This window comes from Miniopterus schreibersii, assembly GCF_964146895.1.
Source record: "Miniopterus schreibersii genome assembly, chromosome: 14".
Classification (NCBI taxonomy): Eukaryota; Metazoa; Chordata; class Mammalia; order Chiroptera; family Miniopteridae; genus Miniopterus; species Miniopterus schreibersii.
Window position 1 is genome coordinate 15579829 of NC_138114.1, and position 23710 is coordinate 15603538.

Consider the following 23710-nt stretch of genomic DNA (forward strand, 5'->3'; position numbering starts at 1 on the left):
CTGAGCCGGGAGAGGGACGGCCCTTGGGGCGCGCTCCGCGTCCCAGCCTCACCCGCCGACTGGCGGGGTGTCGCGCGGGGAAGTTTGCAGTGCGCGCAGCGGGAGGTTATTTACGCACGGCTTCGAGGTGAGGGGAGAGGTCTGCGCAGGGGGCTCCCCAAGCGGATTTCTGATCATTCCGCCCCGGGGTGGGGGGGGGGGAGGCTGACTGGTCGCTAGCTTCCTTGCACCCCACTGGGCCAACACTTCTGGGCAAAGCTCTTTCTGCAACTTTTACAAAGCCACCTCCTCCCTGGCGCAGTCCCCACAAACACATCCTAGACGTCCGCGGCACGTTGGAAACTGTTTTTACAGAGGACTTGGCGAGAAATAAGGAAGGGGAGGCACCTTCCGCAGCGCTTCGCCTCGGGCCGCGCTCGGCTGCCCCTCGCGCCCTTTGCCTACCCCCCCCCCCCCCCCCGCACATGCTTTCTCGCGCGGTCCTCCCAAAGCCTCCACCGGATCTCTCCTGCAAACTTTCGTGGAAGAAAGTTCGCGCTTCATCTGCAGCTGAATTTGCTTTCAGTTTTCGCCGCGGGCGGACTCGGCCCGGTGGGTTCCCGAAGCATCGGCGGAGTGGGGGCTGCCAGGCGCTTCGGGGCAGCGAGGGGCCGCTCCACCCAAGGGCGCTGATAGTCCAGCCGCCCTCGGAGGCCGGACCTGCCCCCTCGAGAACACGAGGGTCCACCTTGTGTCCCGTTCTGGGCCGATTCGTCCGAGTACACGAGAACCAGGAGCCATTTCCTGCCCGTTGCCTGCGAGCTGGATTTCTTCGGGTAGAAACAGTGCAAACCGCAGCCAGAGAAATCCCGTCGATTCTAAAAATGACAAGGTTGAATTTATTAGATCAAGATTCATGTGTCGTGCAGGGAGATGAAAATTATACAAACAGCTCCACGTCCTGCGAGAACGGAAGATCGCTTCTGGCTCAAGGGCATGTAACATAACATCTGAATATTTAGATCTATAGAGGGATATAAAATATTATTAAATTCTCGGTGTGTGCACATATAGTTAAGTTGGAAAAATTCTACAGCAAGTGTCTTTTTATAGGTCCTGCTTGGGTGTAATCTGGGCTCGAGACAGCACTTATGTCCAAATAACCAACCAGCCCAATATTTCCTATAGCCCTATATTTCCAGAGTGAGCTCCACATCATTGAGGGGTGCGGTATGTGTGCCTCTTTAAATATCTGCGGCGTGGCAGAGGGGAAATAAATACATTTAAGAAAAACAGGCGCCCAGGTAACTGAGCCATTGCATCCCTACAACAATTATAGGTATAGAAATAAATATTCCTACCAGGTTAGCTGTGGAAAAATGCGCACAAATTGGGGGGCTTTCAGAAACCCGGGGGAGGGGGGCACGAGTCCTGCATCTCCAGACGCCCAGCACCCTGAGTTGGGCTCTATTCGATAACCGCGGCCTCAGACTCTGATATGACTGCTGGGAGAAGCTGGGCCCGGACCACCAGCACTGCCTGCCTCGAGGGGTGGGTGTGGAGGTTTCCCCGGATATATGCGCAGCGACGAAACCTTCCTGCGGCTCCAAACCCGACATTTAGGATAGGAGGGCCTGTACCCCACTCCCCCCACACACTCCCACCTCCCACAGCCCTTCCCCCTCAAACACTTAAACTACCTCTCAATCCTGCTTCCACCAGGTTAGGGCAGTGGCCTTCTGGGCCTATCAATTTTGAGCAAGAGCTGGAAAAGTGCAGGTGGTGCTTGGTTCCGAGAGTCCCAGAGCACGAAGCCCGAGACCACCTGAAAAAAGGCCATAAGTTCATGCCCATGCGCTTGTGGAGGCCACCCCCGCCCTGGAGCGTCAGTTTGAGGCCACAGAAGCAGTTGTCAGAGTGTATTTACTTCTGAAACGTTAGGCACCCCTTTACATACTCAGTGCTGGGGACCAGATGCCCACTAGGTCTCCGAGTATTTGCAACGCCCAGGCAACCCACCAGTGATGTCCGAGACGTTGCAGCAGTGAAATTCCAAGACCAAATACTAATTCCAGAATAGGGAGCCTGCAACTGTCCACCAACAGTGAGATCACCGCCTTGGTCTCTCCCTTTTTTTTTTTTTTTTTTGTCTCTCACCCCTCCGAATGCACCCAATCCTCAAACAGGCATAGAGTTTTGGGAAGCCCCTACTTGGGGAATAAAATTAGGCAGGACTTTGTCATGAGTTCCTGGGAATTGCGCACACTCATGAGGCAGCCCTGGCGCAGAGAAATAACCCGGGCCCTGAGAATGCCCTGCTTCTGAGAGTGTGACTGTGTCTAAGTAGTATATGCCGTATACCGAGAGGAGGGAGAGAAAACAGTAAATATTCCTTGGCAAGAAGGCAGGGCGAAAGGAAGGGACCGGCGAATAGAAGAAAAAGGTTGGGGAGACAAGAAAGAAGTGGGAGAGGAAACAAAAAAGAGAAGCTGCACAGGGGGGTTGGCGAGCGCCAGGGGAGGCCGGCCGAGAAGAGCGCAGGCCGCGGCGAGGCTCCTGGAACAGGCCCGGCTTTGGCTCGGGCAAGGTGGGCGCCTTCAAGGCCTTTCCTAGAAGAGGAAGGGCCACCTGAAACCCTGTCCTACCAGCCCCGGGAGCCGGACCCCGCTCCCCGTCGGGAGGGTCAGGTCTGGGTCTGGCGGCCTCCAAGCGCTCTTTTCTCTTCCCCCGCCTAGGGGGCCACAAGGCGGGGCGCCACCGGGGTGGGGCGGCCCCCAGGGGCGAGCGCCAGTCCGGGACTGTTTGGGCGCTCTGGGCCAGGCTTTCCAGCTCGCCGGGTCTGACCTGTCAGGCGGATTATCTTCGAGGGAGATTAATAGGGGAGGCGGGCTGCAATAATAATCGTTTTGTTTGATGTGACAACTCTGATAGGCGTTGATTTACTTACAAACTGATAGGCTTTTAATTGAGCGCCTCCGCCGAGCCCGAGATGAAAGGGAAGCGGCGGTGAAAGGCGGCCCGCCTGCCCTCCGGCCTCAATACTGATTAGCCATCTCGACAGTGGATAGTTCAAGGCATTTTCAAACTTTTTTGCCTCAACTCCCTCTCCTTCTTTCTCCTCCCACCCCCTCCTCAAATATCTGCCAAGCCCACTCCTTTTTTAGAGACGACAAATCATTTCCATTGTGTGCAAATAAAATCCACAGGACATCCACGCCAACCACCGCTGGGGGTTGGAGGCATTAGGCCGAGCGCGGGGTAATTAATAACCCTCCACCCCCACGGCCCGCAAGGCCTTCGGGGATTTGGCCTCCCTGGCGAGAAGCGCCTGCTCGGATGCTGGAGCCTCGGGAAAGCCCGGGGCGAGCAGGCCTCCGGGCGCCCCCGTGCGCTCGGACCCTCGGAGTTGGGTTTTGGGGAAGAGCGAGTGCGCGCGGACCGCGACCCTCACGCGCGCAGCACGGCGCCAGCCTGTTCCGCAGGACCCAGGGGCCACTCTCTGGTTACCCCACGCTTTGGGCGCTGGGGCTGCCGCACCCAATTCCAGAAGAGGGAAAGAACTGAGTCTGGAGCCAGGGGTGAGGGGGTGGGAGCACTCCAGCAGTCACCTCCAGCGACGGCCACCGCCCCCAGCATTCGGTGTCCGGGCCTCGCGGGGAGGCCGCGGCTCCACGCGGCCCACCCCAGGGCTCGCAGAGTTGGGAGCTCCACAATTAATCCGGGCCGATACCTCGACAGCCGCGCAGTGACGCAGACACTCACACACCCGCAGGATACAAGCGGCTTCCCAAACACCGCTCTACAGAGACAGTTTAGGGACTACCTGGGACTTGCTCCGCAAAGACGATCAGGACAACCTTCGCGACCTTGCCTGTGGCCTCGCCACCGTCTCCCCAACTCACCTTCCTCAGTTGTCGCACAGGCACTCCAAACCCCCTGGAACGCCAAGTGTGTTCTTACACCTACCCACGCGCACGCAAACACACACCAGCAAACAGCAGCCCCAAATCCACACCGCCTCACTCGCCTCTTCTCCAAATGATCTTTAGTCAAGTTACCATCTCATGAAGTTTACCAACCTGAAGCACCAAGGGATAAGATTAAAACGTAGAAAATGAACGCCTACAAGAAAACTCTAAAACTCACCCCGGAAAGTTCTCGGTACCTGTGCGGAGTGGGAGACAAGAGACAAAAAATGGGGGAGACGGGAATGGGATGGTTAAAGAGCAGAGGGCCAGCACGCCGAGGGCAGGTCCGAAATCCGACCCCGGCACTTACGAAGGGCGCTGCGCCCGGGAGCGCGGGTGGAAACCGGTGTCCAGGCCCGGCCTTCGCTCCCCGCGCGGGTACCGACTGGCTCACGGCTCCCAGCGCTCCCTGCCCCGCCATTTATCAAAAGGATTGACAACAAAAGAAGAGTCGGGGCGGAAAAGTGGGGGAGGGGAGACTCGAAGTCTTCCAAGTCCTTCCGAGGGAGGGGATGTGTCCGCCTCTCGCCTCCCTTCCAATTTCTGTGACTTTCTGAAGGTGACCCCAGAGCTCGCTCCGGACGCTAGCAAAGCCCTGACAGCTCACACAGCGGCGCAGGCATACACACTTGTGAGCCCAGAACCGGGTACTCGGAGACACGCACAGCGCCTCCCCTCTTCCTTCCAAACAGCCCGAGTGACGGTGCAAATCGAGGGGAACGCGGCAGTCCCGCTCCGCTTCCCTGGAAAAGCCCGTGTTCCCACAGGCAGCCGCCCCCTCCCTCCCTCCTTCGCTCCTTCGCTCTGCTCTCCCGGCGCAGGTCCGTCCCAGCTACGCGTCCCAGTAAATTCGAGCGAGCCGACCGGAGAAACGCCTGCTGCCAAGCCGGCTGGGATGGCGCACAGCGCGGTAGGATTGGGGAAGGGGCCCTGAGCGAGCCTGAGACGTGTCTCCCCCCTACACCCACGGCCAGGCCTCTTCTTTGCAGTCCTAGCCATGATCCTAGGGGGGATCCGAGAATTGAGGGGGATACCCCACCGTTGACCTCCAGGACTCAAGGTTACGTTGGTGATGTGGCTCTTGGGAAAACGCCTCGGAGTTTGGGGTCAGGACGCTACGGAGGGGGTGGAGGGGTTCGCGGCAGGCTAACGGCCTGGCACCCGCACACTACTTGCCCCAGAGGGAATATCCCAGGGGAGACAAAACCTCCCACGCTAGGTATCGCCGCCGCCCGTCTAGGGTACCGGAGGCCGCTCCGAGCTCCGCGGCCCCAACGGACCGAAGTCCCCAAAGGTGGAAGGGTGCATCTCCGTCTCCGCCACCGAGAGGGGTGAGGCGCGCACCCCAGGCCTCCCACCCCTCTCGGCGCCCCGGCCGCACCTGCGCACTTTACTCTCATTTTCCCGACGCCGAGCGTCTCTCTCACTCTTTTTGCTTAGAGCCCCCCCCCATCCCCGGAGGCTGCTCCTCTCGCCTCCTCCCCCGGTTTCCCCTCCATCTCTTCCTTCCTCTCCGTCTCTCTCTCTCTCTCTTTTCTCCCTTCAAGTCGCACCCGCCTTGTAATCAGCAACAAAAGCTGACATAAATCACGGGCGGATTGACAAGAGCTGACAAATAACTGATTGATTGCGGTCGAGGAACATTGACAATTGATGGAGGGGTGGAGATGCCCAAAGAACTTTGCGGAGGGGGCGGGGAGCGGGTAGGAGCCGAGAGGGTGGCAGGGGGAGAGTAAGGGGGGGCTGAGTGTGAAACAGAGGAAGCACGTGACCCGCGCTCCCGCCCCAATCTGCGAGTCCCCGGGCGTCACGTGGCCGCGCAGGGCGGGGAGCCCCGCGCGGTGCTCGCGGCAGAACCGCCACCGCCGCGCACCTAGCTTCTGGTTTCTCCGCCACCAAATCTCGGGAAACCCAATCGGGCGGGCGGGCGGGCTTCCTCCAGCACCCCCCCCCCCCCGCCTTACCCTGGCGGCCGCGCCGCGGGAGATCTCAGTTACTGGGGAGGAGAGAACATTGGGTGTTCGAGCCCCCCGCGCGCCCCTGGAGTTGGCAGTCCGGCTGTTGCCCCGGGTCCTGCCGGTGCTCCATTCGAGCACCACCTCGGTCTGTTCCTCACACACCCTCCTGCAAGAGAAGGTTTCGGTTTATGTTCGAGCTGGGAAAAGGGAAGCTCGACGAGGAGGGGGGGAAAAGAGGGAGGCGGCAGATAGCAAACGTAGAATAAAAGTCCAGCTCCCCCACGAATCGAAATCCAGGGAGGGGACAAGCCGCGGGGGTGGGGGGGAGCGGCGAGAAGGGAGCTGCCCATTAAAACCAGCGCTGAGAGTCCTGGCGGCGGCGGCGGCGGCGCGGGACGCGTCACATCCCCTTGACCCTCCAATCACCTCGGGCTCCCATTTGATTGGAAGGCGGCAAAGGCTTTAATCTCCCCCTCGGTGCAGCTGCTTTTGAAGTGAGTTTCCTCGCCAGAGCCCCGGCTGGACAGGCGGCGGCTCACACCGCAGAGAGCAGCGCCAGCGCCGGGCCGCGGGAGCGCAGCGCCGGGGCACAGCCCGAGGCGGGGACGGCGAGCCGCGCCACAGCCCCGCAGTCGGGCCGGCTCCTCCCGGGCGGCCCAGGCTCCGCTGCGGGCCACCCAGGATTATTCACTTCTGGCTCCAGGCGCCGAGAAGGCGCGCGGGGCGCCGGTGGCCGCTGCGCCAGCTCCTCCTCCTGCCGCTGCCGCTCCCGCTCCCCGGGCGAGCGCGCAGCCCGGAGCCCGCCCCGCGCCTCCTGGAGCCCTCCCCCCGCTGCTCCCATGCGCGCGGGTGGGTCATGAGCACAGCGCCCTCGCTTTCTGCCCTAAGAAGCAGTAAGCACAGCGGCGGCGGCGGCGGCGGCGGCGGCGCGGACCCTGCCTGGACCAGCGCGCTCTCTGGGAATAGCTCCGGCCCCGGCCCCGGCTCGTCCCCGGCCGGCAGCACCAAGCCTTTTGTGCACGCCGTGCCCCCTTCTGACCCTCTCCGCCAGGCTAACCGACTGCCCATCAAGGTGCTGAAAATGCTGACCGCACGGACTGGCCACATTTTGCACCCCGAGTACCTGCAGCCCCTGCCTTCCACTCCCGTCAGCCCCATCGAGGTAAGGACCCGCTCCCTGGATCCTGCTGGGACGGGACCACCACCCCGTCTTTCGCTTCCCTGAATTTCTTTCTCTTGGGATCTGAGGGTGGAAGTTGGTGGGTGAGGGGTCGGAGTGATTCAGCTCCGGGACGGGGGGAGAGGACAGTGCTCCCGCACCTCAACACTAGGGCAGAAAGGGGGGAAGGGGGTGCACCGGGGTGTGAATGTTAGGGGCAAGGCAACCAAAACTTGTTCCTCCCTGTGGTATAAAAGCCCCGACCACGACCCAGGCCCACTCACTTTCTGCCCAGAAGACAGACGGGAGCGCGAAATGCGGTTCCAAAGTCGCAGTCCTCGGGCTCCCCAGAAGCTGGTATTTGCACACAGCCTCTCAGGCGCAAACCTTCCGAGCCCTTACTCTGCAGAATTAGGGATGGGGTGGGGGTGTACCGTTCTGCGTCTAGGAGTCAGAAACCCAAACATTTTGTGAGTTTTTTAAAAATCCAGTTTAGCGCTTAGCGAGGACAAGAAAGATCCTGTTTGGTTTTTTTTTGGGGGGGGGGCTGTTTGGTACCTTTCCCAAGGACGAGTCTGGGTGTGTGCGTAGGGGGTGCCGCCTAGAATGCGCCTCGGGGCTGGGAGGATCCCGGGCGGTTTCGGAGGGGCGTTTGAATCCTAGAAGCCGAGGTTCTAAAGGATTTCCCCTTCTTTCTTTTTGTGCCCCCCCCCACGTCTGGCCGCGCAGCTTGATGCCAAGAAGAGCCCGCTGGCGCTGTTGGCGCAAACATGCTCGCAGATCGGGAAGCCCGACCCCTCGCCCTCCTCCAAACTCTCCTCGGTCGCCTCCAACGGGGGCGGCGCGGGCGGTGCCGGCGGCGGCGCCGGGAGTGACAAGGACGGGAAGTCGGGGCCCCTCAAGCTGAGTGACATCGGCGTGGAGGACAAGTCGAGTTTCAAGCCGTACTCCAAACCCGGCTCGGATAAGAAGGAGCCTGGCGGCGGCGGCGGCGGAGGCGGCGGCGGGGGCGGCGGCGGCGGCGGGGGGGTTTCCGCGGAGAAGTCCGGATTCCGAGTACCGAGCGCCACCTGCCAGCCGTTCACGCCCAGGACAGGCAGCCCCAGCTCCAGCGCCTCGGCCTGCTCCCCGGGAGGCATGCTGCCCTCGGCCGGGGGCGGCCCGGAGGGCAAGGACGACAAGAAGGACCCCGACGCGGGGGGCGGCGGTGGCGGCAGCAAGGGCTCCGGGGGCGCCTCGGCCGAAGGGGCGCCCACCGGGCTGGCACACGGCCGGATTAGCTGCGGCGGCGGGATGAACGTGGACGTGAACCAGCACCCAGATGGGGGCCCCGGGGGCAAGGCTCTGGGCTCGGACTGTGGCGGTTCGTCGGGCTCCAGCTCCGGCTCGGGCCCCAGCGCACCCACCTCCTCCTCGGTGCTGGGCTCTGGGCTGGTGGCGCCGGTATCGCCCTACAAGCCGGGCCAGACAGTGTTCCCCCTGCCTCCCGCGGGCATGACCTACCCGGGGAGCCTGGCGGGGGCCTACGCCGGCTACCCGCCCCAGTTCCTGCCGCACGGCGTGGCGCTCGACCCCACCAAGCCGGGCAGCCTGGTGGGGGCGCAGCTGGCGGCGGCCGCGGCGGGCTCTCTGGGCTGCAGTAAGCCGGCGGGCTCGAGCCCCCTGGCCGGGGCGTCGCCGCCTTCCGTGATGACGGCCAGTTTGTGCCGGGACCCGTACTGCCTCAGCTACCACTGCGCCAGCCACCTGGCCGGGGCCGCGGCCGCCAGCGCGTCGTGCGCCCACGACCCGGCCGCAGCCGCGGCGGCGCTCAAGTCCGGATACCCGCTGGTGTACCCCACGCACCCGCTGCACGGCGTGCACTCGTCGCTAACGGCTGCGGCCGCTGCCGGGGCCACACCGCCGTCCCTGGCCGGCCACCCCCTCTACCCTTACGGCTTCATGCTCCCTAACGACCCACTCCCCCACATCTGCAACTGGGTGTCGGCTAACGGGCCGTGCGACAAGCGCTTCGCCACGTCCGAAGAGCTGCTGAGCCACTTGCGGACCCATACGGCCTTCCCCGGGACAGACAAACTGCTGTCGGGCTACCCCAGCTCGTCGTCTCTGGCCAGTGCCGCAGCGGCCGCCATGGCCTGCCACATGCACATCCCCACGTCGGGCGCTCCGGGGAGCCCCGGGACGCTGGCGCTGCGCAGCCCCCACCACGCGCTGGGACTCAGCAGCCGCTACCACCCCTACTCCAAGAGCCCGCTCCCCACACCCGGCGCTCCCGTGCCGGTGCCGGCCGCCACCGGACCCTACTACTCCCCCTACGCCCTCTACGGACAGAGACTGACCACGGCCTCGGCGCTGGGGTATCAGTGAGCGAGGTTCGAGAGGGCCGGCGAGGGAAAGAAAGGAGCTGGGGGAGGGGAGGAGCCGAGGGAGGGGCGGGAACTGGGAGAAGCTACTGTCACCCGTGAGTGGGGATGACCCGGGCCAGGAAAGGAAAAACTATATATACCGTATCTATCTACCCGAAACAGCGACCGAGACCCGGTGGGACACTCCCCTTTCCCCCACCTCACCTCCCCACCTAAACTTTATAAAAGTTGGAAAAAAAATATCATTTGACTTTTTATAGATAAAGAAGGAAAAAGTAATTGAGAAAGTGTTCATCTAAGGACTGCATCGGTGGACACCGGTATTTATTTATGTTAGCTCCAAGCGGACCCGCGGTTCTAAAGTGCATTATTTAGTTTGAGTTCCGTAGATAAAAAGAAAGAGGGGGGATTTAAAAATGGAAAACAAACCCTCCCGTCCCTTGTAGATTATAAATAAATACAAAACCGCCACAGAACTAGAGGTCTTCTCTTTAATGTTACTTTAAAATTGATACAATTGTATTGTACGTTCTTATTTAATGTCTGATGGAAACACAATTTACATGCATGTTTGTTACAAAAAATGAAAAACAGAAACAAAACAAGTCACAATTTGTCAGCTCTGATTTCAAATTGCAATTATTTTTAGGTGTATACCATCGCAAGAGAATGGGTATTTTTTTGTATGTATTCTGGAAGAAAACAACAAAAAAAAAAAAAAAAAAGGAAAAACAATTCTATTCCAAAACCTCATCTGCCTTATTTTGTTCTTTAAAAGGAACACTTAACTATTTTTAATTTTTAAGTAAACCCGCTGAGAAGGGGACAAGTAAGGTTTACGTCATGTACTAAAATAATAGACAATGTATCGCTTTAAAGATTAAAATTCCGTATATTTGATGTATTAAAAGGTTTTACTTATTATTATTATCTTTTTTATTTTTTGGTTAAAGAGAAAGAAGAGCGAGGCAGCCGCAGTGGGCTCCCGGGGCCTCACGCCCACTCCTTCCCAGGACCGTGGCCGCATTTCCGATTGTTTTGCTGTGATTTTCAGGACAAGGCAAAGGCTTCGGAAGCGCTGGCCAGTAGTGGGTTTGTCTTAGGGAAACTATGTTTCAAGAGGGGATTTCACAATTTGAAAAGATATTATCCTTAGTTATCGCTCATTTCGTTTTTTATTTTTCTCCCAGCAGCCTGTTTATTAAAAGCGAAAGAAAAATGATTTTTTTTAATGTCCTCTTGAGATTTTTAGGAGTTTGGGTTTCGGTTTGAGCCGAGAGCTGCGCAGGCCCGGACTCGCCCGGCGGGGCTCGGCCCAGGGGAGGCGCCGCGGCCTGCTGTGGCTCCCTTTGCTTTCCAAGCATCCCTGCTCCGGCCGGGCCGCCGGGATCGCCTGCGCGACGGGGGACGCTTGGGAACCTGTTTCCCAGGGCCAGGGCGAGCGCGCCGGAACCCCCTTCTCTCTCAGGGGAAAGTGAGTTTGCTCTCCTTTTCTTCTGACTGCCAAGCGCCAGAGGTAGCCGCCAGCCGACCTCCTCCAGCACCCCGCTTCCACTCACCCTCCCACAGCCCCTCCTCGGGCTCCTGCTCCTCTCTGGAGTCGGCACCCGCGACTAGCCGGCGCCGCGGCTGCTTTTCCGCGTCCCGATTTCTCCGCAGCCGGCGGGCGCTCTATCCCAGTCGGTGCCGCAGCGCAGCGCGCGGGGGCAGCGGGCCCGGAAGCCCCTTCAAATTCGACCCCGCGAGGGTCCTGGCGGGCGTTCTCTGCCTGGCTGGGGCGACCAGGTGGGCGCCGAGTGCGGTTCTGGGCAGCGAGCTGCACTCCCCAAAGCCGCGGTGGGACCCTCTGTGCCCGCGCGGGTCCCCGCCGTGCGCACCGCTCCCTTCTCCCCAATCTGAGCGACCGGTCTGAGCTGCCTGAAGCGACAGTGGAACCACGCAGAGAAGAGCCCTAATCTTGGGGGGGGGGCGGTTCGGGTCATGCCCCCCTTCCTGCTCGCACACACACACGCACATACTCCAGGCCTGGGCGTGACTCTCTGGTCTCCTGGCTGTTTGGACGCTCACCCTCCGGGGCCGAGGGTGCTCTGGGCCCGGAGCGCGCCTTTTCTGGGAACCCGGGACCGCGGAGTCGCGCCGCTGAGCGGAGCGCGCACGCTGAACTCCCCTCTCCCTAGGGTCAGGCGGTTCTGGGTCCCCCCAGCCACCGGCCTTCCTCGGCGCCAAACTCCCCCTGCAGCCTCGGGAGGCTCCCTGCCGCGCGAGGGTCTCGGTCTCCGGCCTCGGTCAGGCGACCGCGCCGCTCCCGCGGCCCTTCGCTCGGGGGTTGGTGACTTTGAGATTTCCCTTCCTCGCGGCTGCGGGGCCGTTCCCCCGGTTGCACGCAAAGCAGCCCCGGCGACCTCACGCAGCGGGGCGCTGCCAGGCCCCCGCCTGGGAAAACTAGTGGAGACTCCGGCTCAGGCGCCGCTCCCCAGAGGAGGGCAGCCTCCAGCGCCTCCGACGCTGGTGCCCGGACTCCCCGGCTCCGGAAACAGCGCTGGCGCCGCAGGAGGACCCTGGCCGGCGGTGTCCGGGGACGCCGCAGCGCTGCTCCGACTCTGGTCCGGCTAAGAGAGGCTGGGCTGGGCCTGGCTGGGCCTGGATCCTCGAGAACCCCGGCCTTACCCAGGCTCTCAGACGGGCACCACCCCTCCTGCGAAGTGCGAGGGGGGGACGTTCGAGGAGATAGCGCGGCCCGAATCGCCACCAACTGGTGCCCCCGGCTTGGGACGTGAAAGCCAGGCCCCTGCTCACCCCTCACCGGCACCAGCCACCCGCCTCTGGCCACTCCGCTCCACAAGCTTCGCCCTCCTTCCCCTCGCGTCTTCAAACTGGGGGTCCTGGGGCCACCGCGCCTCGCCCGCTCCTACCCGCTTGGGCGCCGATGGACCTAGAAATTACCCAGCCCTACAATTTCAGGTCTGGGACCAACAGGGAGACCAGCTGGGGCACGTCTGTGCCTTTGTGCCCACTCTTGGTATTTTATTAACAAAAATCAAAACCAAAACGCCTTGAAATTTTAACGAGACCTCCTTCTCGCAGGAACTGCTCAGAGGCAGCAAAATTCCAGAGCTGGGGACCCGGGGGCTGGGAGGAGCACGCGTCCCCCGACGGGTTGGACGGAGCTGTCACCCTGGGCGCGGGGTTCGAGAAGAGAGGGTGCCAATTTGCGCTGAGCGTCCTGGCCGAGGTGCGAGCCCCCTCCGGGAACAAACGTCCCTCCGGGCCGCGCGCCCCGAGCTCCCTCCGGCTTTCTGCTGAACCGCCGCGGGATCCCCCGCGCACCCGCGCGCGGCTGCCGCTCCCGGAGCCGAGCGGAGCGCGGCGTTTCCGCCAGGCGGCGCTGCGGAGCCCGGCGCCGCAGAAGGAGCCGCGGCGCTCGGGCGGGCGCGCGGCCGGCTGGGTGGTCGTCCTGCGACCCCGCTTTCGCTCGGCTTTGGAGCGGTGTCTGAGTCTCCTGCTTATAAGTCCTCGGTTCTCTCCTGCTGCGAACTAGGTCCTCTGCGCTTCTCCACCTGCTCTGGCCTCTGCTGGTGTGTTCTCTTGCTTTCATTACCCATCCCAAAGGAGGTGGCCCAGGGGTGCCACGGGCCCCGCCCCAATCCTGAGTGTTCCCACCCCCATCCTGGAGGTTCCAGCGGGTCACCTTGTCTGTCTGTCATACTAAAGCGGTCCCCACACATTCATTCATTCATTCGTTAGCTCTCACCCACTGATTATTTCTTAGGCCTACCTTGGACCAAGCGCTCTTTACCAACCCCTGACACAGATGGAGAAACGCGAGGCTAAGCTCCAGGAGCCAGGAGCCAGGCCCGCAGACAAAGCTCAAGCCTTTCCCTCCATTCAGTCCCTGCCCCCATCTGTACCTCTGGTGGTGACACTGAGTGACCCTGGTGTCTTTGTGCTGGGTGACCTTAAAGCTGTAAGGAAAAGCAGACGAAAAAGCCCTTCTAGTTGATGAACGACCTGTGCTTTGCAAAGGGTAAAAGTTGCCGAGAAGGTGAGGCCTGTCCCTGAGAGGCCATCCGATGGCCTCTTCTGTACATGTTGGCTTAGCGCCTCCCCCACCGTGTCTAGAGGCCTAGTCCTGCTCAGAGTAACTGCAAAGCTCAGGCTGACCTGCTCACTCCGTTAGGGACTCCAGCCCACATCTCCTTTATTATCCCATTTAAACTTCACAACAATTCTAATGAGGTCCTTAGAATCTTTACCCCCACTTTCCCGATGAGGAAACTGAGGCTCAGCAAGGGAAAGATAGCCGCTTGAGGTCACATACCTAGTCAGAGAGGGAGTTTATGCAGAGAGTCTCATCTTGGTTGCTCTCAATCTAGGAGATTTTAAAACATAACAATGCCTGGGAACTAGAGATTCTGTTTTAGCTGAGAGAGAGTGTAGTGGAAATAATTTTGTCGTTGCTGTTTAAGTTTTCAGTGTTGTTGTTATTATTTTACTTTTCATTATAAAGATTTTCAAACATACGCAGTGAGGTCACCCAAAACAGGAGACAGAGAAAATGATAGAATAGACCCCCCATAAACCTATCGCCTAGCCTCAATAGTGATCAACTCATGGCCGACCTTATTTCCTCTCGACCCCCTCCATCTTGCTTCCCCCATTATTTCGCAGTGAATACAGACATCTTATCATTTCTCTCCCTCAAGCCTTTGTCACTTCCAGCGGAGGTCTGAACCAATCCAGGGCTCATCCCTCTGCCCTGCCTCAGTCGAGGCTTGGTGAGGTTTAGGATATTGCTCAAGTTCAGGGAGTGCAGAGCAAAGCTGGGGTTGGAACCCGTTCCTATCAGGCCCAGAACCCAAGTGCTTCACCCTATGCTGTGCTGGGGACCCCCAAATCCCCAGGGGTAGTGAGCCCTCTCCACCCAGTGTGACCCCAGGGCTCGCCCAAGAGGTGCCTGGGTTGTGAAAAGACTCTTGTGCCCCCTGCTAGGCACCAGTGCCTGACAGGGACACCCACAGCACAACGGGCATTCTGAGAGTGAGGACAACTTAAAGCCACATAGTGCAGTGGAAAGAGTACAAATTTGGGGATGGGCTGATCTAAATTGAAATTCAGCTCCACCACTGGCTCAACTCTGGGCCTCGGTTTTCTCATCTGTAAAACGGAGACAATGATATTAACCTAATAGTGTTGTTGTGAGGCTCAGGTGAAAGAATAAATGTAAAAATGCCCAACCTACTGGCTGTCCTGCACTGGCTCTTAGTAAAGACAGATTTATTTCCCTCTTTTCTTCCCAAAGTCTCATTTCATTACGACCAGCGCTCTTACCGCAGAACTAACTGCGGCCCGCAGGCTCTGATTCTCACTCTACCGCCTGGCCATCAGAGTGCCAGTAATTATGGTTTATCTTCTGATCTGACCCCTCTTTGCCTGTCCTACCTTATGTCTCACCAGTCTTCACAGTTCAGATACTCTGACGGGCAGCTAGCCCCTCAACACCTTGGTTGGTGGTGCCCATCATGTGTTCCTTCCCTGGAATGCCTTCCTCCCAACCCTTCCCTCAAAACATCTCTTCCAGGAAGCCCTCCAGGTTTTCCCCCACTACACGCTGATCTTTCCCTCGCTTTGCATTCCCCTCATCACTTAAAGCAAAGGCCGAGGGTAAAGGTATAAAAACCACTGGACTAGGAATGAGGACCCTTGGGTTTGAGTGGTTCCTCTTCACAGCTGTGTGACCGTGGGCAGGTCACTTACGGTCTCTGTGAAACTTGTCTCCAAAACTGGTATAGGACTGAGAAAACCATAGGTGAGCAGCACATTTACTGACAACAGTAGTGTTAATAAATACTATTGATTACACATTTACTTTCCAGGCACTCAGTCCAGTCCTACTACTACTACTACTATCCCCATTTGACAGGTGAGGAGACTGAGGACTGGAGAGAAATAACATGTCTGTGCTCCAGAGCCCGAGTCATTAATTCCTATACTACACTGTGCTAGTCCCTGTGCCTGGAATCTTTTCCTCTGCCTGCTTTTCCTAATAACCAGCAACTCAAAACTTCTGCTTCAAATCTCAGGCCAGGGTCTCCTCCTCTTGGAGTCTCCTCCCTCCCCATCATTCCCATAGCGTCCAACGCCCTTCTCTTTGCTCCTGTAGCACTCTCTTTACATTTTCCTGATAGCCTGGACTCTGAGACACTGGGGAAGAGGGACTGTCTCCTATACCTATTTCTACATAGTAGATGCTCAATAAATGTTAGAGGGAGGGAGGGAAAGGGAAGGAAAGATGAAGAGAAAGAGAGAGGGAAAGACAAAACAAAAAAAGAAAAGAGGAGAGATGGGAAAGGATTGGGCCCCCTTGAGCAAGACGATCCTTCCGAAGAGAGTAGGAGGAAAAGTAGCAGTGCCCTTAGAGGAACTTCAAATTTCTTTGCCCACGGCACAAAACTCGGGGCTGGGTGAGCTTCCATACATCAGTTAGAAATTGCATTTGCTGACAATAGCAATGACCCTTAAATAGTGGCTTAAAGAAGATACATGTTCTTTTCTCTCAGTCTGGAGGTGGTCAGTTCAGGCTAAGAACGGCCCTTGGTCATCAGAAACCTAGGGCCCTTCTGTTTATAGCTGTACCAGCCCAACCAGGAAACCTTCATCTTCCCCTCATCTCTAGTCCAAAATTGCTGCTTGAGCCCAGCGACCATTACCTCATTCCAAACAACAGGAGGGAGGCGTTAGAAGAGGTAAAAGGGTCCTTTCCCTTTTGATGAGTCTTTCTGGAATCCACACACATCTTCAGCTTATACTTTATTGGGTAGATGACCATACTTAGCTGCAAGGGAGACTGGGAAGTGCAATGTTTAGCTGGGCACACTGCTGCTTTAAATAAATTCAGGGTTCTGTTACTCAGGGCAGTGAGATAGGTGAAAGTTGGGACCGCATATTAGCAGATTCCTCTTCAATATACAGGTGGGGTCACCGAGAACTGGGGTCAGAAGAGAGTTCTCTTGTTGATGGCCTTCTAGGGGTCACCGGAGGGTGGTTTCTACTTCTACCCACAGACTCTTGTTGATAAACTGAGCAGGGGTGGTACTTGATAAGCCCACAAAAGTTGTATTTTAAGATTGGTGGGTTTTGTTCCTTTTAGGTGCCTGGAGTTACATATTGCAATGATTTAGAGTGGGATGCGTCCAAAGTAATTTTTACCCCTATGAAGAACTTTGGTTAGACAACTGTTCATTTTAGCTCTGCACCCTGCACACAACACGAAGCCAGGACTAAGGTATCATCTTTTATAAAAACAAAAACAAAAAACAATGGGGTGGAAAGGCAGTAGATTGTAAACCTACCTTCCATTCCCTTCCATGTTATTGATAAAAAAAAAAACAATACAGCCTCCAACTCAAAACAGAGGCAGGCTGATGCTAAATCAACTTTGCACTAACCCTACCTTAAATAATTATAGTGTAACTACAGAAACCTAAAAGAAACAAACCAGGACCAAAAAGAACACAAATGGTATCTCTGAATCACAGCAACAACTGAGGGAGTTTCAGTCATGAATCCATAACCCGCACAGCAGAGGCCCTCAGGGCACACCCACGCCGGGTCGGAGGGTGTGGGCAGGGATGGGGAACTTGGAGAAAGGAACAGGAGATTCCCAGGACTGGAAGAGGTAAGGAGAAAGCAGGAACAGGAATGCGTGAATGTGAGTGTTTGGGTTGCCCTGTTGCTAGAAGCTTCCTCGGCATCAGGTCTCAACAAGGGAGAGACATTTCAGAGTTCTGGGCTGACCTCTTTGTAGGTCTCTCTGTGTCTCTGCCATTTTCCTTTCATGCACTTTGCAAGCATTCTCCCCCACATCCTCCAGAGTCAATTCCTGTGGTGTGGGAATTCTGCACACTCCACATCACTAGTTCTTAAGCCTTTTGTGGGCTGAGGAAAGAATGCAGAAACCATAGACTTTTTTTTTTTTTTTTTTAGAATTTGATAAAAATGATGGACTCTCTCTATAAAACAAGTACACATAGTCAACTCTGGAAAAATAATTTTAAGTAGTTCATGGATATGCAGATTTTAAATCTTTGATCTTGAAGGAAATCCAAGCTTTAACTATAAAAAGAGCATGCCCTTGGGAAATGCCCCAAGGGACTCTGGGGTTTCCTTTCTAAAATTATTTTGGCCAAGGCAACATTCCAACTATTCTGTGTGATTAACTCTAATAAATAACATTTATATCAACCTACCACAGGCCAGTATTAACCTGTGCAACCTTCACAATAATTCTATGAAGTGGGCACTATCATTAACCCCACTTTATAGATGAAGAAACTGAGGCACAGAAAGGTGAAGTAACTTGTCGGAGATCACACAGCCAGGAGGTTACAGATGCGGGATTCTGTTATAGGCCATTAGACTCCAGAGCCATTATTTTCTGTGCTTTTCACCACTGCTTAGTGACCTTTACCTCTATGTACACTGAAGCCACACACATCTGCCTTTCTCCCCTAATGCAGATGTCAGGCCCCACCCAGTAGTGTGCTGCAATCATCTCATACTGGCTTTCTAGAGCAAGTTGTGCATATCTCTTTCCAACTCTTCATTCTGTGGCATTATATTGATAAGTTGAAATCAGCCACAATGGGAGTATTTACACCACAGCAATTGGCAAACAATACAAGTGAAGGCTTTCCCCCCACAGAGCTGTTTATAAAGCATTTACCAGCATACCACTGGACCCATAATTCTAGTCCCACTCAGATGGCTGCCACCTACAGATCCAGCCACCCAACCCCTGAATCAGTGGGAAACAGAAATATTCCTCCCTGCCAGGGAGGAGGATTTGGATATGATCTGTTGCCCCCAGGCTTAATGTGTGTGGTATTTAGTGTGTGGGGCCATCTTCCAGGTACCCTCAGTACCTCCCATCTCCTAGAACCCAAGTCTGGTCACCTGGGGGGCCAGGACCCCTTCTTCCACACAGGTCCAGATACTTTACACCACAGCCGACTGACCACTGTGGGATGATTCTGGCAGCCCACTTGATGTGGGGAGCAGCTTGCTGCCTAGAAGCTTCTGCAGCCTGCCTAGTTCTGTGCTCCCAACATTGGACCCTTGGTTATTGATGCCAGCCATATCTAGTTTAACCCTACCCCTTTGGGGTTAGCCACAGGCAGCTGGCTCCTCTCTCCTATGCCACTAGGTACCAGCCCTACGCCTTATCCTTCACCTTCTGGGAGCACCCAGAAAACTGCCAAGCTGGGACCAAGACTACACATTCTCTGACATTTGTCCAGAGAGAAACCCCACCCCACAGCATAGATTCCAGTGTACCAGGCCTCAAGTGTAATCTGCCCTGGTGCCCTTTCATCAGGCAGAATCTCAGGCCACAGGAAAGAAACTGGATTATTATTGTTATTATCATTTAGTGAACATTTTCCTTGTGCCAAGAGCTTTATAGTTCTTTATATATTTTTTAATTCCTACAAGAGCTTTAGGAGATATGTACTATATTAATCTTACGTTATAAAAGAGAAAACTGAGATCCAGAGAGGTTAAGAAACATGCCTGAAGTCACACAGCTAACATGCAAGCTAAAACTCAAGTCCAGAGCTATCTCACTCCAAAACCCATGCCTATAAAACCTGTGTATTTCAACTCACAAGTGCTGCTCCCAGAGCTGACAGAATGCCCACTGCTGCTCCTCCCGAAGCCCCAGGGAAGTGTGGGAAAGGCAGCCCCTCTTGCTTCCCTTGGGATTCCCTGAGGAAGTCCCCAAGGTGAGAAGGAAGACAACCTTGGTCACCTGTGGCAAAACCACTGCCCACAGTTGTAAGCCATGGAAAGTGAGTGTTCAACTGGCAGGCATGTAATGAGCACCTACTGCATACATAGCATTCTCTTAGGCATGGAGATAGTGAAAAGGTGACCAGGACATGATGTGTGTCCTCAAATTACTTACCATCCAGACTAGTGGGCCACAGAAACAACTGTTGCATTAAGGTGGGCTGTGATAGGGCTATAATCAGTGGAGGCACAGGATTAATTCCCATAGGACAATGTGGCAATGCTCATGGACTGGCATCATGGAGGAGGCAGCACTTGATCTGGGCTTAGACAATGAATAGGCATTTGATGGGTGGAAAATAAGGGGTTTGGAAAACCAGGAGGAGGGACCAGCAGGATCAAAGGCATGGAGGAAGGATGGCCCCATGAGGGTGCTTGGTAGGGTATGGCTGTAGCAGAGGGAGTGGGTGGGGATGCAGTGGGAAGAGGTGGTGTCCTATTCTCTGATAAGCAATGGGGAGCCATCAGAAGTCTTTGAGTGGAAGAGTACCATTAGGGCCCTATTTGGGTGGCTCAGTTGATTGGAGCATTGTCCCATACATCAAAAGTTTGTGAAAAGGTTGTGGGTTTGATTCCCGGTCAGGGCACATACTTAGATTGTGGGCTCCATCACTGGTCAGAATGCATAGGGGAGGCAACCAATCAATGTTTCTCTCTCACATTAATGCTACTCTCTCTCTCCCTCTTTCCCCCTCCCCCCTCTTCCTCTCTCTCTGAAATCAATAAAAACATACCCTCAGGTGAGGATTTTTTTAAAAAGGAGTATGAGTAGGGATGGAGCAATGAGAGACTGGAGATAAAAAGACAAATTCAGAGGTCAGGTGGTTAGACAGAAGGTGAGAGCTGGAAGCAGGGGAGAGGCTATGACAGGAAAAGCAAGGACAGTTCCAGGGGACAGGGAGGAAATAGAATGGACAGTGAAGGACAGGGATTAGAAAGGAGAGTTAGAAGGCAAATGGGATCTTGAGGTCTTTATTCTTTGATATTGGGCTACACTTTTGGAACAAAGAGACCCCCAAATATAGTGCCTTAAATCAGATAGAAGTTTCTCTTATCTGTGATCTATGCTGAGGAGCCTGCTCTCCTCCATGATGTCATTCAAGGACCCAAGTTCCTTCCATCTTTGTGCTCCTTCATTCTCTAGCATATTCATTGGTGTGATCAAATATGGACACTATTCCTACCCATGGCAAGAGGTGAGATAGGAAGTCCAGGGCAAGCGATGTCCTTTTGAACAAGTGAGTAAGGAGTTACTTATAGTCATCTGGCCACAACCAGCTGCAAGGGAGACTGTAAAATGTAGTTTCTGCCATGTGCAAGGAAAGTGGGCAGAATAGATTTGGGGGTGGAGGAATAACCAGGAGTCTGCCACATCTGGGTTCCTGGCAGAAATTCCAAGGGAGGGCAGGCTTTGGCAGGGAGATACAGAGTGTCGGTTTTCAATGGGTTGAGTTTCTGATGCCTGCAAGTCAGGGCTGGAGATGTAAATTAGTGAACTGTAAGCAGAGAAGAGAGAGCTAAAACCTGGGTGTGAGTGATGTACCCAGGGAGAGGAAATAGAAGAAGAAATTAGACTAAGAAATTAGCCTGAAACTCTTGGGGAAGACATATGAGAAATACATTGCCAACTTTATTTTCCAAAGATGGTGGCACCAATATATCTCATCCTTTCTTACACTATGAAGCTGACATACCTCCCTTAGCAAGTGGGGTCTATGTTTCTTTCCTGTGAATCGGGCAGGCCTGTGGTCAGAACAGACATAATCCTGCGTGACTGCCAAGGTTGTCAGGACAGGTGATACCATCTCTTCTAGATATGCTCACTCTTGGAACCCCATCCTGTGAGGAAGCCAAGTGGCCACGTGGACAGGCCATGTTTAGGTGTTCCAGCAACAGCTAAAGCTAAAGTCTCAGCCCACAGTGGCATCAACTGCCAGCATGGAGTGATGAGCCTCAGAAGATCCCAACCCCCAGCTTTTGGGCTGCTTCCTCAGACCCAGAGTGGAGCAGAAATGTGCCCCCCCCCCACACACACACACAAAGCCTCATGCAAATTACCAATTCATGAACAAAATAAATGTTGTTGTTGTCTCAAGCCACTAAATTTTGGAGTCATTTTCTTGTAGCAATAGGTAACTGATATAGGCCAGAATCCCTTTTCCCGTCCTAGGAGGATGCCTCAATCCACATAGAAAAGGGGTAACTCTGGGTTGATCTCACTTATCCCCATACTTCTCTTCTTATCTGTCCCCTGCTTGTCCCTCCTCCAGCCATGATGCATTCCTTTTTCTGTGTACCTAGCCCCTAGCTTTCTTCTTTCACCAGCCTCTGGACCCCCAGGATGGCTGCCTCTCTGACTCCCCTCAGTCTGGGCCCTTGGCCTGGCTCCACAGTCCACCCTACAAAAGACATTCTCTCCTTCTATCCCCAGAGGACCAAGAGGGTGGTCTGGTGGCAGAGGTGGAAGAAGAGGACAGGGTCTCTGAACACAAGGGATGGAAAGGTCTGTGTTCCCTTTAATATATTCATTTCCCTTGGATATCTGCATAAGGAACAAATGTCCAACTTGGAAGGATGAGGGTCATAGAGGAAACCTCTGTGACCAAGAAGCAGACCCAGGGGATAGGGGATGGGGAGGTGATTGGAGGTACCACATCTTGGGAGGACAACAGAACTCAGAGGGGACATGGCTTCAGTGCCAGGGGCTTCCAACATGACAGTGAGTAGGGAAGGCATTGGTAGGGGGTTGACACAGCTGCACCGCCAGAGCATTAATGGGGCACATTGTGAAATGGTTACCACAATCAAGTTAATTAACACATCCGTCCTCTCACATAGTTACCGTGTGTGTGTGTGTGTGTGTGTGTGTGTGTGTGTGTGTGATCTACTCTCTTAGCAAATTTCAAGTATACAATGCAGTATATTATTGACTATAATCACCATGCTGCACATTAGCTCCCCAGAACTTAATTCATCTTATAACTTTGTATCCTTTGACCAACATGTCCCCATTTCCCCTACTCCCCAGCCCCAGGCAACCACCATTCTACTTTTTGCTTCTATGGTTTTGACTATTTTAGATTTATTATATATGTGGAATCATGTAGTATTTGTCCTTCTGCATTTCGCTTGTTTCACTAGAATAACACCCTTCCGTTTCATCCATGATGTTGCTAATGGCAGGATCTTCTTCTGTGTGTGTGTGTGTGTGTGTGTGTGTATTCCATTTTCTTTAGCCGTTCATCTATCCATAAACATGTAGGTTGATTCCATATTTTGGCTATTTGAATAATGCCGCAGTAAACATGGGAGTGCAGATATCTTTTAGAGATACTGATTTTATTTCCTTTGGAAATATACCCAGAAGTAGGATTGCTGAATCAGATGGTAGTTCTAGTTTTAGTTTTTTGAGGAACTTCCGTACTAATTCATAATAGCCAGACCAATGTACATTCTCAGAAAGAGTGTACAAGGATTCTCTTTTCTCCACACTTGTTATCTCATCTTTTCGATTATACCATCTTAACAATTGTGAGGTGATATCTCATTGTGGTTTTTATTTGTATTTCCCTGATGATTAGTGATGTGCACTTTCCATGTACCTGTTGGACATTTGTATGTCTTCTTTGGGGAAATGTCTGTTCAGATCCTTTGCTCATTTTTAAATGAGTAATTTGTTTGGTTTTTGCTATTAAGTTGTATGAATTCCTTATATATTTTGGGTAACCCTTTATTTGATATATGGTTTGCAAATGTTTTCTTCAATTGTGTCGGTTGCCTCTTCATTTTTTTATTGTTTCCTTTGCTGTAAAAAGCTTTTTAGTTTGATGTAACCCCACTCCTCTATATTTGCTCATTGCCTGTGCTTTTAGTGCCATAATAAAAATTAAAAAAATCATTGCCAAGACCAATGTCAAGGAGCTTTTTCCCTGTTTTCTTTGAAGAGTTTTACTTCATCAGATCTTATGTTTAAGGCTTTAGTTAACTTTTATGTATTTTGTAAGATAAGAGTATTTCTTGGAGAATTAATCCCTATGCCTGGCATCAAATTCTAACATCCTGGGACTGTGGCTGAGGGACCTCCCATTTATGCACCTTGAGAGCTCAATGCTAGGACCAATGCCTACTAATGCAAGGGTCTGGCAATTAATCAATTAGCTGGCATGCTTATTGACTGATGGATCAATTAAGTAGCCAACAGATAGCCAGATCAATGATTGATGGACAGACCAACAGCCTGACTGGCTAAGGACAGGGTTTGTACCTTAAATATCTTTGCACCCAACCAATGCTTAGCACAGCACCTGGCTCAGAGTAGGTGCTCAATAAATGGCTGCCGTATTAGCCATATGACCCACACAGCATCAAGAGAATCTGGGAAATGTAGTCTTTATTTTATTAAAATCAATTACAAATCAGGGTTCTAGTACAGGA

At 54.5% G+C, this 23710-nt stretch overlaps 2 protein-coding genes and 1 long non-coding RNA gene across 6 annotated transcripts in view; 1 reads left to right on the top strand and 2 right to left on the bottom strand.

Annotated features, from left to right (window-relative positions):
- Positions 1 to 325: 325 nt before the first annotated feature.
- LOC308567194 lies at positions 326 to 6113 on the bottom strand. 4 transcript variants are annotated; one of them, XR_014000282.1, is made up of 3 exons: positions 5912 to 6113; positions 1680 to 1804; positions 326 to 857 (listed from the first exon to the last, which is right to left on the bottom strand). It is a non-coding gene; the product is annotated as an uncharacterized lncRNA (long non-coding RNA). The 4 variants fall into 4 exon arrangements; XR_014000283.1 differs by lacking the exon at positions 5912 to 6113 and adding an exon at positions 5329 to 5456; XR_014000284.1 differs by lacking the exon at positions 5912 to 6113 and adding an exon at positions 4258 to 4526.
- A 298-nt stretch (positions 6114 to 6411) lies between these two features.
- On the top strand, positions 6412 to 10162 carry ZNF503 (zinc finger protein 503). Its single transcript, XM_081158524.1, has 2 exons — positions 6412 to 7067; positions 7794 to 10162. The coding sequence occupies exons 1-2, from the start codon at positions 6762 to 6764 to the stop codon at positions 9429 to 9431; spliced, it is 1944 nt and encodes a 647-aa protein (XP_081014650.1). The 5' UTR covers positions 6412 to 6761; the 3' UTR covers positions 9432 to 10162.
- A 1565-nt stretch (positions 10163 to 11727) lies between these two features.
- The window catches only part of ADK (adenosine kinase), an 888023-nt gene continuing 876040 nt past the window's right edge, over positions 11728 to 23710 (bottom strand). Inside the window, exon 12 of the mRNA XM_081158526.1 lies at positions 11728 to 11738. The gene's annotated coding sequence lies outside the window, so the exon portion shown is untranslated. The remainder of the gene's footprint in view (positions 11739 to 23710) is intronic.